General features: G+C 35.2%; 1 protein-coding gene across 1 annotated transcript in view; it reads right to left on the reverse strand.

The window, feature by feature from the left end:
• Nucleotides 1-9,797: 9,797 nt before the first annotated feature.
• LOC140168330 (soluble guanylate cyclase gcy-31-like) overlaps nt 9,798-16,839 on the reverse strand; it is a 127,442-nt gene continuing 120,400 nt past the window's right edge. Inside the window, 1 exon segment of the mRNA XM_072191697.1 lies at nt 9,798-15,876. Within this exon segment, the coding sequence (XP_072047798.1) occupies nt 15,144-15,876 (733 nt within the window). The 3' untranslated portion in view covers nt 9,798-15,143.

Below are 16,839 nucleotides of genomic sequence, written 5' to 3' on the forward strand. Positions count from 1 at the left end.
GAGATGTCAAAGACAGACCCACAAGTGGCCGCCCAAGAAAAACAACGGCTGCGGAAGATCGGTACATCAGATTGGCAGCACTTTAAAACCGTTTTTAATGTAACAGTGTGATATTCCTCATTCATGTTTACTGATGCAAATGGCGCAGACAATGGCAGATTTGGCACATTTTGTTTGAGACCTCCTTGTCTTTCAAAGACAATTACTCAACTATTAAAGTTATCGTCACAAATTTGGTGTCATTTTTGACAAGAAAGAACAATGTTTGTATTGATATGAAACAATATGGATATAGATTTCAAAAATTTCTGATATAAAACCGTTTTGGAAAGTTTCCAAACTTTTTTTGAAGAGTTTAGAAGTTTGTGTTCTATGACTGTTCCCAAAGGCAGCATTCTCCATAGTTTAATTTCCGAGAAAATATAAAATATACAACAATACCTCATTTCAGCCTCTTATTTCCCTTAACAAAAACGACTCATTTTCAGCAGGTGAATATTAGCCATTGATTTTATGCTAATGCTGTTACGTAATCATATGTGTGATATATATTTTTTTTACATGTGTTGTTTGAAAGACAAAGGTACAGTGTTAATGTAATCATTGAGAAATGCCATGAAAACAATCCACATATGACGTCACAAGTCAACTCTTAATACATACTGATCGACCCTCGTAGTACAAAGTCCACACATCTATCCCAATATGCCTTGCGTGGTTTATCCAACCTGAAGACACTGAGTCTTGTTGAAACTAGTCTCAGTGAAGTTCCGTATCAAGCAGTGGGAGTATTTGCATCGGGGGGGGGCACTCAACTTTAGAAGTGACGGGTATGTGCCTACTGGTGTCGCGAAGGAGGGGCCTATCGGTAACAAAGCGTTATTTTAAAAAAGGGGGTCATTGGGTACAAACAAAATAAAAAAGGGGGTCATTGGGTATAAGATTTTGAAAAAGGGGGTCAGAGTATAAGATTTCAAAAAAGGGTCATCGGGTAGAAAATTTTGAAAAAATGGAGCAACATTTTGAAAGTTTCGGCATAATTTTGAAAAAATGGAGCAAAATTTGAAAGTTTCGGCATTATTTTGTTGCATTTTGATGATGCTCTTCTAGAAAATCTAGAAAAAAGGGGGTCATTGGGTAGCCGCAACAAAAAAAAAGGGGGTCATTGGGTAGCCGCAACTAAAAAAAGGGGGGGTCATCGGGTATGACTTTAAAAAAAGGGGTCATACCGTCACTTCCAAAGTTGAGTGCTCCCCCCAGGATTTGCATACTCGCTGGAACACTTGGATTTGAGAAATAATAGTATACCGGGGATACTGTCCTGATGAGCAAATATTACTTTGGGACTATTAGTTTGGATTGAATTTGAAATCCATAAATACCTCATTTAATCCCATCAGATATTTGTATTTTGAAGATAACGAATCTGACGCATTAGACTGATCATTACTTACACGTGACCATTACGATCCAGTTTATCACCTATTTGCCCCTTCTGAGATCTATTTACATTTCAGCTGAACATGTTATTGATGTTGTAATTTTTGTTCCTGCTTCTTTTTATTAAAGTTTTCATTGTGTTTCTTTTCCCCGGTATGTGAGACAATTACCTTTCGTATATTCACTACTCCCCATTCCAGAAAAATACAGCACTAATTTTTTGGATTCAAAAAATATGATCCTGTTTTGCCAAAGGAAACATAGCTAAATAGTCCTAACTGGCAATGGAAGTAAAATTTTAATATGTGGTCAATATTTGGAAATAAGGGCCAACAATATACATTTTTAGGGCGTTTTCGACCTTTTTCGTATTCTGTGACAATCAAGCCTAAAGAAAGGCTAATTTCAAGCTATGCATTCTAATTTTTTGGAAAATACATTTTCCAATCTTTTTCATAACCAATTAGCAAAAATAATATTAACATTATGGGCTTACCCTATACTCAAGATTTTGAATGCTTAGACTTGTGCCAAGTCTTACAATTTTGCGATTAAAATGGTAACAAAACATACAAGATGGCATGTTTTTGGACAATTTTCCCTCAAATTGCAAACATATTAAAATTTGACGTTTGCTGCCAAATTAAAGGATTAGTATTTAGCTATGTTTCATTTGGCAAAACAGGATAATATTTTTAATCAAAAAAAAAATTAATGCTGTATATTTCTAGAATGGGGAAGTACAGATGTGTCATTTGGGGGTAACTGCTCACGTCTCAAATCACTATCCATATCTGACTCTGAAGGAGTCAATGGTACTTATTAAAGGGGGTACTACACCCATCGATAATTTGTGTCTATTTTTGCATTTTTCTCAAAAACTAATAACACAGCGGTAACAAAAGTTACGTATATTATAGGGGCAAGGAATCCAATTACTACACTGAATTTCAGTGACCCATGACAAGCGGTTCATTATTTATGATAAGAAAAGAGGTACCGCTAAGATCTACCTTATTTCCAATCATATATACTGAACCGCTTGCCTTGAGTCACTGAAATTTTAGTAGAGTAATTGGATTCCTTGACCCAATAATATACATAACTTTTGTTCCCAGTGTGTTATTATTTTTTGAGAAAAATGCAAAAATAGTCACAAATTTACCACAGGGGTGTAGTACCCCTCAAACGGTAGGGGTTGACACATTTCCTCGCATTGAAAAGCTATCTTTAACAAATGACCATCAATTAAAAATATTCTTCTTGAGAGCCATAGTACAATATCTAAATCTGAGAAGGAATATCCAAGTTTCCTGCATAAAGAGATAATCTTAGTATCACAGAATTTAGTTTAAACTTGAAGTCTACAATACTTCGAGCTTTTCAAGTCTGCTTTTTATTTCTTTAAGGTGGTACTACACCCCTTTTTTTGCAGTTTTCTCACTACTGCACTGAAAATTTTATTTCAGCACAGTTGCGAAGTTATAGTCAAAAATGAGGGAAACCCAATATTTGATCAATAAATCAATAACTACTTGTCTTGATTCACTGAAATTCCAGTGTAGTAACTGGATTCCTTGCCCCTATAAAATATACACAACTTTTGTTACCACTGTTTTATTAGTTTTTGAGAAAAATGCAAAAATAGTCACAAATTTATCAAGGGGTGTAGCACCACCTTAACAGTGTGTATCATTTATAAAGTCTGCACAAAAAGAAACTCAGCTGTTATAAATACGCCTATAGCTTCAGAACTAATAATTGTTTTCACAATATTTCAACATAAAAAGAGGAGGATTTATTTACGCGCATTTTGATACCCCATTTGTTCAATTTGGTTCAATATTAACAACACAGTAGTGTTTTGAAAGAAAAATACCCGAATTTAAAGGTTGCAGCTATTTGTATTGATTTGAAGTCAGCGCGAAGTAAATGGTGGGTTTTACGTGCCACAATGCTTGTGTAATAACCACTGATGGCTGAAAACTGCAACTTTTAAATTCGGGTATTTTTCTTTAAAAGCTCTGCTGTGTTGTCAATATTGAACGGCATTGGACAAATGGGGTATCAAAATGCGCGTAAATAACCCATCATTCTCTCTATGTTGAAATATTGTGAAAACAATTATTAGTTCTGAAGCTATAGGTGTATTTATAACAGCTGAGTTTCTTTTTATGCAGACTTTAGATATAGATGGCGCATATATTACAAATAAGTATGGATTTGATTTTATCAGAGAAGATATTAGGGATATGCCGACCGTGATAATGAATAAAGAAAATGTTGATATCAGGGAAGCACCAATCATGCGACGTCGATATCATCCTTAATGTCTATCACAAAGACAATGGATAAATGATCAACTCATTCCAAACATTGAAGATGGACCAGAACAATTCCGACTATGTCTTAAAGAAAGACGTGACATTCCAGCTGGACATAATATTATTCTCAATGCAATTGGCCTATGTCACGGTATTAAGCAAAGCCGCAAAACAATCGCAGTTTTATCAGAGAATTTTATCGATGATGGATGGTGTCATTTCCAGCTACATTTTGCACGAATGCGAATGGTAATGGACAATGCTGATGTACTAATTCTTGTACAGATTGGAGACATTCCTGACCGTAAAAAGACTCTGTTACTGCGTCAGGTATTATAAATTAAAGTTTTAAATTGGCGGGCCGTTTGGAAATTTTCCCCGGGCTCATTGCACAGTCAGCACCTAACATTTTGTGAGGATTCTAGTTCATTGGTATTGCTTGTATGTAGAGAATATGTTATAATTTTTTCATAGATATTGTAACTAGCAATGGCCTTTTTCTTCTTTATTTAGGGGGGGGATGAGTCAATCTTATCGACTTCTTCGACCCATTCGTTGGACATGTCAATCAACTCTGAGATTTAACAAGAAGATAAAAACGTCAAAAAGATCCAATAATCTCGTAAGAATTTCAATAATTCTATTAAATTTATTAAATAGCTTAGCCCAGCAAACACCAAACGTTAGAGAGTAAAAGTTTAAATGTCGGTTTATATAAAGGGTATAAAACGTTTTAATAACACTCAAGATACATTTTTGAAAACTTGGTGCAAAATATTCTAAACACATTGTTATTTAAGTGTTGACAAAATATTTTAAAATAACGTTTTAAAAACGTTTTCAAGACCTTTTAACCCGACAATTAAATGTTGTTATTACGTTTTGAATAACACCTATGATTTGTTGTTTCCTAATGCCCATTAGGTTGTGGCACCTTTATCGGGCAACACCCTATCCATCATATTTTGGAACTTACAATAGTGAAACCAAAAACAGAAACTTGAAAATGCTCAATGGGTCGTATTCTCTTTTTCCCATCTACTCATTAAAATCTTTTGCCAAAATGGGATCAATTGAGCCCATATTTATTAGTCGAGCTATTAGCTTTAAAATATATATTTTCTTAAAATTCAGTGCGAGACCAATATATAAATTTTATCATTATCATGTTTTGGATCCAATATTTTCACACACTTGGATTCATCAAAAGATAATGATATAAAGACCGGGCTAAGTTTAAGACTATTCCAGTTGAATTCCACACAACATGCACAACCTTTATGGAAGACATGATCTTATTCTCCTACACAGGGAGTATGAATTTTAAATGGGGTATCATCATAATCATGAATGACTGGCTACATTTAAAATCTACACTCCCTGTGTGGATGACATGGAAGATCAAGATCATGTCTCCATGGTGGTGTATGGATTTCAACTGGAATATCACATTGTTATGTAATACAAACAATATAAAATTACTCGATGTGAATATTAAGTACGCAAATAGGTTAATCAGGATTGTCCAATTAACATTATTTACAAGGTTCTTAAAAAATACAATAGAGTAGGTGATGTTGACATACCTCAATGACGTTTCGTACTGTAACACAGCACTTTCTCAAATTGAACGACCAGATTTTACCTTCTTCGTCTGTTGCTTCCTGTAGGTAGCTGACGTTGATGGCTCTGTTAGTTACTAACAGCGCCATCTACGTCAGCTGCCAACAGAAAGCAACAGACGAGAAAGGTCAAATCTGGTCATGCATTCAATTTGAGAAAGTGCTGACGAAACGTCATTGAGGTATGTCAACACCACCTACTCTATTTGATTTGTTTAAGAACCTTGTAAATAATGAATATTAAGTAGTAAAAAATATTTGACTTGTTCCTCCTTTTCTTCCGTCGGACGACTCTATTTACGACATTTTTTAAGAAAGACGTCATAATGCTATAATGATCAAAGCGTTTTATTTTATAATGATGAATGATAAATGAAATGAAGAAGATAAAGAATTGATGGTATGAATGACATGGGTTCACAAACAATTGGTCTTGCTGCTATTCTTGTTGGTTCGGACTTTCATGAATGGGTTACATTACCAGTCCGGTCCAACTGCCTGGCCAGGCAACGCTACCTAACCAGGCAGCAGGTTTCATGCCCAGGAAAAGGGATATTTCCTGCCCAAGCAACATGGTATCCCACAATGAAATGCTCTAATTGAAATGAAATAAATGTTCTTTCTTGGTTTACAGTAAAGAAGAAGTAAGATCACTATTATCAATGGATATACAATCCGTGGTATTTTCCATTAATTTTAATTAAATCGAAATTTGCTTATTTAATCTAATAATATTCAAAACACCGTTAGGAACATTTATGTATGTGGAGACTTGTGTTAAAAACCTTTCTCATACCGTTAGGAAATTTTTTTTATTTAAAAAAATCCTTCAGGTGAATATTTTTCGCCTTCTTAAAAAAATTCAAATTAGATATAACTCAAGAGTACAAATTAAAATTTCCCCTGATTAGTTATAAAGTGACCATGAATAATTTCGGAATTCGGAAGCGTTTCCAAGACCTATGTTGCCTGCGCAGGAAACATGTTGCTTGCTCGGGCAATGTTTTGTGGCAAGGCAGCAGGACCGGACTGATTTTTAAAAAAATGCCTGGTGATCCGTGATATAAACCAATTCAAGCAAAGATGAAATTGATCTCTGACAGTCTCTTTGATTATTTTGAATTAAGACAACGACATCAAAATAATAATAACATTCATTCCAATGTTTTACAAAAATGTGATATTTATTTAATCATTGAGTGCAAATAAACTGACAAAATAGTTGATACAAATAACATTTAAATAGAAATGCACATGACAAAATTATTAACAATCTTGTTGTTTCCATAAAAGAATAATAACAAAAGTAAATTAAAAACACCTTTACAAAAGGTTATAATAAATCAGTTGGGGGTCAACACAATAATTATTTCATATATTATTACATGATATTTTGGTCAAAGTACTAAATCTTTCTATAGTACAAATAAAACATAATAATTACCATATGCACCCCTGTAACTCGCGGCGAGTCCGTGACGTCAACGCGTTGACTCAGCTGTTTCTCGCCTACAAATGCGTGTGTACGCTAGCAAGCGTCATTGATTCACAGAAAGTAAAACTATTCTAGATTTCATGTATTGATACATCGATATAGATAGATATGTCGGATTTTTATTTTTATTCGAGAAGAATTAATATTACTGGGACCAATAAGCAAAAGGGATCGGAAACTCTGTTACACCATTGGTATTGGTTTTGTAACGAAACATTTCGTTAATATCGACATCGGCATTACAAATTCCTAAAGCAATGTGGGACGGTATTGGCAGTTTTGGAACACATTGAACTATGACCTATCGGGGAAATTACTATTGCTAATTAATTATTATTCATTAATTTGTTATTGCAATAATATTAAGAACATTTTGAATAATTAATATGTGAAATAACCACGTTTTTATTCTAGTAAAACAATTACGGATAGTTGAAGAATCTTTTTAAGATCCATTAAAAGTTTCCCTGCTGGTCAGTTGGTACTGTTTTAGTTTGCTTTTTTGCTCAATTACGGATAGGTCAGAATGCAAGGTGTCTCAAAACTGCAAAAACTGTCCGACGGTGCATTGGCGATTTCAATGCCGATTTGGCTTATTCCCAAAAGCCTTTTCGAAAAAAACGATTACGTAGTTATGTCATAGTTTTGGTTTTTGTCTAGCATTACCGAAGAGGTAATCATCGTATTGGCGGGGTTGCATATTACCCATTCTAGTCATCGGTTTCATTATTAAATAGTAATTTTATTTAATCAGTTCTTTTTATGCAGAACAGCATCAATAACTTTTCAAAATAAAATGACCTTACAAAGTTAAGTAGTGCTTGATTCAATTGTATAAATGAAAAATTGCTCACGATGGAATTGGAAAGGTGAGCAAATCCAACATTTTTGTCAGCTTACCAAAACTATATAACAAGTCAATATTTGAAATGGTCAAAGTAGGAATTGTTAAAAACCCGGAAGAAATATCACTATCACAATACAAAATTATTTTTCCAACCATATAAGTGATGCATGTTGGGTGATTTAGCAGTCAAGAGCTTCTGATTTCTTTTGTATTTAGTCGTAGTAAGTAGCAAGGGATTTCCTCTCCACAGATTGGTTCGTGGACTAGATTAGACCACCAGACCACTTAGCTATTAAGAGCTGGACATAAAAGAGCTAATGTAAGCTCTGCAATTAAAAAGACCTTATCAGGGGCTATATTCAGGATACTAGATTATCAAAGCTTCTAGGTTGGGATTACCTGCAGTTAAGGTACTCGCATCTTACGCACGAGGTCCCAGGTTCGGTCCCTGGTGGCGGAAAGTTGCAGGTGTATTGGCTTGAAGATAATCCGAAGTTAACTGATAACATCTCGAACTCTTGGTAACTAAATGGTAACTATATTCACCTAGTCCACGTACTTGGCATACTTAAACTCGGACTTCCACTTATCCTATGGTACGTATAGAAAAAAAAAATCATGAGAACACTCCGTTGGTTCCGTGTATTGAGAGCCATACATATACATGAAATCCGGGAATCCCAGTCAGTTCAAGAAAAAACGGATGTTAACCCCTGGCTGACCCCATCTGTCCCGGATGTTTACCCAATGAAGCAGTACAATAACAATAGTAGAATACATATACGTGAAATGTATAACTTTACCTTTACCGACTTATAGACTAAATATTTTTATTTTTTAAAAACCTTCTTCTCCGTTATAAACAATCTGAATTTATAGTTTGTGCCAATGGACATAGTGACTTTCAATCTTTATTTTCATGTTTTCGATGGGCAGAAAAAACTCATAATGTGCATTTTTACTGAAAAGAAAACGAGCAAGGTACACCAACTTGATGTGGGGAAACATGTAAAATACAGACTAGACAATGTGCGGGGGGCAAAACCAGCAAATGTAGGCATAGGAAGTAGGCAAAGTTCGATAGCCAAAAATGGCTAGTTCCAATGCTCACAAAAGTGCTAAACCTGCAAAAACAACAAGGATCAATGATATAAACTGCTCTTCTTCAGGGACAGACAACAAAATATAAAAGCTGAAGAAGAGCAGTTTATCTGCTCGAAACGTCGGTTGTTTTTTGTCTGTTTGGTTTTGTTTGTCTGCTCCAGGTTATTTTGTACTGTTTTGCTGACACTTCTGTGGGCTCTGAAATTGGCAATTTTTGGCTATCGAACTTTGCCTACTTCCTATGCCTACATTTGCTGGTTTTGCCCCCCCCTGCATATTGTCTAGTCTGTATTTAACATGTTTCCCCACATCAAGTTGGTGTACCTTGCTCGTTTTCTTTTCTGTTGTTCATATTCAAGGTATCCTCTTGTATCATTTATTGATCCTTGATGTGTTTTGTGTCCTCGTCCGTTGGATTCACCATTACCCACTTTTTTTGCATTTTTACTGTTACCCATAAGAGTAACACAATATCAAATTTGATGAAATTGTTATTTTGCACAGGTCATAAAACACTCTTAATTGATAAAAAAAAATGTTTTTGTGAGCCCTGCAAGTTGACATTGACGTTTGTACGATTTGTCAGTTTTACCTATTTGCTAAATAGGTAATAATGAAATGCACATAAATATGAGGTTTTTCCCGTCCAGCGACGATGTTACAGATTTTGTCAGCAATAAAGGAAGACCAATGAATAAACGCTCGGAATAAACCTTTCGGTAAATCAATCCCAGAATCCTTTAGTAATCGTCACTGAGAACTGACATGCGTAGTATCGCTTATAGCAATCACAACCGCAGTACTAATGATGACCTATTATAAACGATGCTGCACATCGCAGTGACCTACTTAGGATTACTTTCGCAATTTACCGAAATGATCTATTTATATTCTAAATAACTTCTGCAATCGCCAAAAACTTAATATTTTATGACTAAGAACAAATTATTCAAAAAGTCGCAGTGTCGCTTTTTCAAATATTACAAAGACCATTATTATTGCTTTGAAAATTCGGAAGGTAAACAAAGGACGTTCAAACAAGAGTGCACTATAACAAAAATTACAAGTTTGATCACAGCTCCAAATGACAAATTGATTTTTGGTTGCAATATATCTGACATTTCTAAATTTTAAAAGTATTCTATGGCCTTTTTGACAACAATATCAAATTTAATTTAATTTTGACAATTGGATTATCAGTGCTTGAATATAAGGCTAAAGTATACTTATATAATAATTCGAGAAAGTTGAAATATGGAATTTGTTCTTATTATAAAACAACCTGAAGTAGACAGAATCATTGCAAACTAAGCTTCTCAGCGCTTTATATCAACTAATATAATTATTCTTTGGGAATATTTTCTACTTTACTACAGATTACAATATTGACATGATAACAATAGATAATTCGTATTATTATAAAAATAAAAACACATTCAATTTATATATCTTATTTTTCATCATATTTTAAAAATACGATTACATCAGAGTTGACCCATATTAAAGAGATTAATACGTAGATACATTTTTTAACCACCAGCATTCCTATTTACAACTTACAAGTTGTACTTCATAATCTGAGACAGAATATAAAGAATAGTTTGCGTCTGATATCACTGTCAATCAAACTTCCTACGACCCTTGATTGGCTAGTAGAGCGTAAAAGGAATCTTGATTCATCTGGTGCCTTTCTCGGAAAATTACAGTACTTTTATAAGGCAATAAGGCAAAAAGCAACGTTTCTAGGCATTGTTGAGATGATGCCTTCAGGAAAGAAAATTCATATTACTAAGATCTAACTTTTGAGACGGCGTGTATGTTTGAATGTGCAAAATTAACCATAAGGCACGCTGTTTTACCGCCGCGTTAAGAAACTCAACTTTCAAGACAATAAATCGTCCCTAAGTTTGATTGACAGTTGACGTCAGACGCATACTAGTCTTTTTATTTCTTTATTACATTATCAGGTGTTGGAAGGCTAGCGATGAACCTTGACCGTTTTTGAAAATCCCAAAAAACCTTTGCAATTGGACACCGATCGCAAATATTCACTCCGCAAAATTTGACGTGCGCGCAGTGAAAATATACGCATCGATAAAACGTCGTCAGGGGTCCAATAGTTTCTGGATTTTCCGAAGAGGTGAATTAAAGAGAGTGCCATAATTTCTTTATACTTTATAAACGTTCTGACGAAGCGAGTATAAATCACTAGGGAATTGACTATCGAAATGTGATTTGTTATCTGTAGGTTCGGCTCCTCCCCCTTGTCAGAAAAAAATTATGGCAAACAGTTGAGGAAGAATAGCAATAGCATAACACGACGTAACAATCAGTGTTTTGAAGCATGTGTCGTATCAACTGTGTTATTGAGATTTGTTAAACGTTGGTAAAGATTGGGAAAAACCCCAAAAATGAAGAGTATTCAACATTTTTACAGAACTTTGACCTGCAATACCTGAACTTCTTTTAACGTAACAATTTGACGCTACGCTAGAAGATCAGTCAGCCTGATCACGCATCCGGGATGTTTATTTTTTTCTGCAACCATAACGGCACGCAAAATTTTTATAACCCATAGGAACACATAGGATTAGGGTTAGGGTTAGGGTAAGTGTTAGGGTTAGGGTTAGGGTTAGGGTAAGTGTTAGGTTTAGGGTAAGTGTCAGGGTTAGGGTTAGGGTTAGGGCTTAATAAAATTTTGCGTCCCGTTATGGTTGCAGAAAATAATTACGCGGGACAGGATACAAATCTAATATCAGTCCCAGAACAACGCCAAATATGGATTAAAAGACCTTTGACCTTGGATGTACAACAGCATGTTATGATCTAATTGGAAACTGTGCACATCAACAAACACCATTTCTATCAAAAAGGCAACGTCTGATATAATTTGAAACCACATAAATTACTAGAGTTGGTTCTTCTCTTGGATTTGGACCAAGCTTTAGAATATCGAATGTTGCGTTTTGAAATAAAACAAACCAGAAATTTATCACCCATTGTAAAAGATATGACACATGTACCGAATACATGTACATACATTGGCTGACCTTGTGGATTTCCTGGCCCAGCCATGCTAACCACATAAGGAGATTATACGATTAACCTAGTGCAGCTATTGTCATAGCAGGGTATTATTATGTAATACTCCTGATCCATATTTGGCGTTCTCTTGGACTGAATATAGCCACTCCAATAACACACACAAAAGATCCAGTAGATCGGACTGAATTCGGACATTCCAAAGTTTGATAACCACACAAAAAGGTACATTTTACTACCCAACTCTGTTAATTATGTCTGCTCTTTCAAAAACGCTCAAAGATGTGGATTATTTAGCATACCAAATTGACACCAACTTTAAAGATAATTATACGAGAGTGTAATTGCATACAGCAATGGACTATTATGAGGCTGTTGTATTAACGTTATATGGTAATTCCAAATTCTATACAAAACATGAATGATGCAACATCTTCTATTTGTAACTTTTATTTTTTGTACAAAAACATAATTCAGGACCGATTAATATATCAAGTCATTGCTTGAATTTGTAACTAGAAAGCAATGTGTATAACACATCCAATAAGAATATTATTGGGAAGAGAGCTAAAGAAATATTCTTAATTCTTAAAACAAACAACTTATCTTCAAATATTTTATATAAAATCGATTTTCAGTTTTTTTTTATAATAACCCTTAAAGATATAATGATATTACTATGGCTTGATAATGCCGAAAATACTTATGCATAGACTATGAATATTTCCAGTCGGAAATTTCCTGCCGTAATGGGCGCTCAGTCAGCGCCTAGATGCATCTGGTAAATTCTATCATATAAAGTCAGCCGTTTTGATGCGATCTACTGTCTGCCAAAATCAACTCGTATAAGCCTACCTTCATCAATTCAGTCCGACACATTGGGCTACCGTCATGGTATTCTAGTTGAAATATAGTCCGCTGTGTATTTCAATTGGAATGGCCCATTTGATGGATGTCTCAAATGTTACTAACCTTTAAAAATCAAGTTTCTGGGAAAATCAGCTTACACCAATCTAAAAACGCAACTTTATATATAGCTTCAATTCAATATATTTGTGTATATTCTCAGTCATCCAGGTATATAAAATATCAAAATTGATAATTAAAATTTAGTCAACTGGACTTACTATTTTTGACTGGCGACGTTTCATTCTAGAAGCATCCAGGATATAATGTGAAACGTCGCCAGTCAAAAATAGTAAGTCCAGTTGACTAGATTTTAATAATCAATTTTGATATATACCTTCAAGTTTATTACAACAGGGCTGATAACTTTTGTGACATTCCAAATAATGGACTATTTGTATGTTTCTCGAATTAATGAGATGCAAATACATATCATGCTGGTAAAAAGGTACGCTGCATAAATCATTGCCTTAATGCTCAACAGTCAGCGGCCATTTTGTTCGCAGTCTCAAACTAGGACTGATTACCTCTCTCTCTCTCTTAAAATAGTTGTGTTTATTTTTTTTTACAAAAGTAAGTCACGTGGGAGGTAAAGCTTATCTCCTGGAGGCGCGAGACATGAACCTTTCATGTACACACAAAACGGCTGAAAATATACCAACTCTGCTAGGAGGCTTTAATGAAAACAATCTGCCCTATACTTCTCAATATTATACTTACAGTTTTCAGCAAGGTTCTTCAGCGGTCTGCCAATTTGGCGCTGTTTACAACGTAAATACGGAAGTGGGGTTCTGATTGGCTAATTGAATCAATGTTATCATCGCATTGACACCCATTTGCCTTTTACGCAATAATCAGTAAGAGCAGCGAGACACTGTTGAAGGACCTTGTCGAATAGTGTAATAATTCAAACACAATAAATCTGTTTATCCAGATACTTGATAATTATGAACCTGTCCACTTGTGCCACTGGGGAAAAAAAAGGGGGGGGGGCATGTCCCTTCCCCTATCGTTGTGAAAACTTGAATTTTCTCAAGGATGCGTCAAATGTTGCAACATAATACTCACCCGGTATACTTACAGCAATATTTTAACATTTAAAGAAATAGAATTGTATATATTTTCCTCAAAATGTTGGTTTTTAGGCTGTCAGGTATGTGCCCTTTTAATTTTGACCCGAACAGATGAGGCAAAATAAAGAAAATCGCTACTTCATTCCGCATTCGCATCTGTCGTCAACGGTTGTCACTATATCGATCGTGACTGAGAGTGGTCCTTTTGATGTGCACGCAATGTACGTACAGTGTAATGAGCATCGCGTTCGGCTCATTCTGATCGTAATAATTAAACGAAATACACTCAATCGTTTTGAGCACCTGAAGCCTTGAGTACATTGCATAATATTGTAACAATCAGATTTTTGAAAAACATTCAGGGCGTCTTCCTTAGCAAATGTTATAATATTGCTTTAATTTGTTCTCACCAACAGAATTATTGATCGCTTACAAAATTACTTTATGAAAACAATGATTTTTTCTATGCTGTCCTATAATGTGTTTAAATAATTATATTATAGCCCATGATCGTGTATAGACTCGATCCTCACTAACAAGTTCATGTCTGCATAATGTCGTAACGACTGACTGTAGGTGAGTAACAAAGGAGTGAGATTCCTGCTAATCCAAAACTATAAACAAAGTCGGAAATCCATTGATGTCGACACACTGGGAACATGCATGCGAGCCAAACCAACATATTGGTTCCAATCATTACTTTTATCCGAGAGACTTGTTACTGAAATGATAAAACTCGTACTTCGCCGGGGTTGTACTACATATTTTAAAATATTTGTAATCTTTAAATGTAGCAAAACAGTTATGAAGTTCAAAATATCTAACTTATCATTTAAATTCTGAAGTATTCGATGTGCTTTTACCCTATTATAATCTAGTGCCAACACAACTCAAGAAACAGGTACCGTACTCATAATAAATAACCAAGTTAATCGACAGTTAGTAAAGAAAAATAGTTCTATATACTACTTCCTATGGGCATTAATGCTTGGTGGGGAAGGATCCTGAGTACATATAGTTCATAAAAATGCGGGCAGGATGTATAGCTATAGAATAAAAGCAACCTCTTTCCCATGCTAACTATAATTTATTTGTACAGATGACGGTTGGATGCTAACAAAGTAAACGTTTTATGCGTATGCAGGCGATCGCCAAGTAATAAAAAATCATCAGCATAATGCAATTAATTTAGCAGCAGCCTCAATACAGTAATCAGTTTTCATTTGTTTCACACATTTTGTGTGATGATATTGCATTAACAGGCACTCGGTAGTCAAATATATGTTAATGCTACAAAATTTGACATGCAGAGCTATGTGGTACGTGATCGTTTGATGTATTGGTACTGCTATCTGTCGTCTGAACTCTTCTTGGAGGCGACCTATGGTCATGTATGATCCGTTTTTCACGTGGTGCCTCGCGGACTGGAGAGAGCTGGTTTGGAGGACTTTGAGGGCGTTTTGGTATCGATCCGTTACTCCCTAAATCGTGTGGGCGAGGCTGTTGGGGCGGAGGTGGAGGAACAGGGGAGGTTGTAGGAGAGTCATAGAGAGGGGGACTAGGAGGTGATGAGTTTTCCACATTATTTTGTTGCTGCAAACGGTGCAGTTGCTTCTTTTCCATTTGATATGGCGGTGTTATAGCACCCTCTAACTTTCCATGAGCATACCCGGGGTCCATAAAAGACTGCATGTTGCCGTGACTGTAATTGACTTGACCAAAATTTAATGTGCCTGTCTTGCTTGAGTCGTTGGATGCGTTGTTGTTATTTGCTGGTGAATTCCGCGGTGTTGAAGGTCGTTGTTCATCTCGTGAATCGCGATGTGTCCCGATATGTTTTTCTTCATTCTTTATCTTGTCCAATGCCATTCTTATTGGACTCAATGGGCACCCTGGTGGTTTATCATCGTCTTGTAGAGCTGGTGTTCCAGCACGAGACATTTCCTCGAAGCTTACTGGTGTGTAGACAGATGAGATCAGGGAACCACGTCGTGAGTCTATGTGTCTCATTGAACTCCCACCCCTATAATGCAAAAAGAAAACAAAAAAGTGACCTGGTTAGATTGGGTGTTAATACGAGTGGTTCCTTTCTTGCAGGTGCGTTTCGTTTTAGAGTTGTAGTTGGTAGGTAACGATTGATATTAACAACAGGGAAATGGACCAATAATAATTATGGTAAATAGTCAAATGTAACTAGAATTAAGGAGCTTTATTAAGACCACTATCGTCTTGCTAGTAACTGAACATGATGCGATAAACAAGGAATTATATCAGCGGCGACGTTAATTATTTGTCTTCCGATTAAAACATTTGATGTCATTCTTATGGCATGTGTTAAATGATTGCAATGTCTCTGATGTCACAGCAGCAATATGATTTAAGTGAACACTACTTTCTATGTTAATAACTGAATGTTGTCCAATGATTCAATGAGAGTCAACTGCCTACTCCCTATTCCAGAAAAAATACAGCGCTAGTTATTTTGACTTTAAAAAGAACTATATCATGCTTTGTCATATGAAACATAGGTAAATCCTAATCCTTTATTTAGCTCTAACCGGCAACGAAAGTCAAATTTTAATGTTTGGTCAATTATTGGAAATAAGGGCTAAAACGCGCGTTTTTTGTATGCTGTGACAATCAAGCCCAAAGACTTTTATATAGACAAATTTTAATTTGTAATTTTTGGAATACACGTTTTCTAATCTTTTCTATAAACAATTATCAAAATATTAAAACTTTGAGCCAACTTTAGCCTATACTCAAGATTTTGAATGCTTAGACTCGTCCGAAGTCTTAGAAACTAGTGACTCCACATTTGCATGCTTTTAGCTAAATATTTAAATTTACTTTTATTGGCAGTTAGAACTAATTATGTTTCATTTGGCAAAACAAGTTAATTCCAAATAATTAGTGATGTTTCTCTCTGGAATCAGGAGTTGAAACACTAGAATATTAAATATCAATCTATCACGACAAATGTCTT

This window comes from Amphiura filiformis, chromosome 13 (genome assembly GCF_039555335.1).
Source record: "Amphiura filiformis chromosome 13, Afil_fr2py, whole genome shotgun sequence".
NCBI classification, from domain to species: Eukaryota; Metazoa; Echinodermata; class Ophiuroidea; order Amphilepidida; family Amphiuridae; genus Amphiura; species Amphiura filiformis.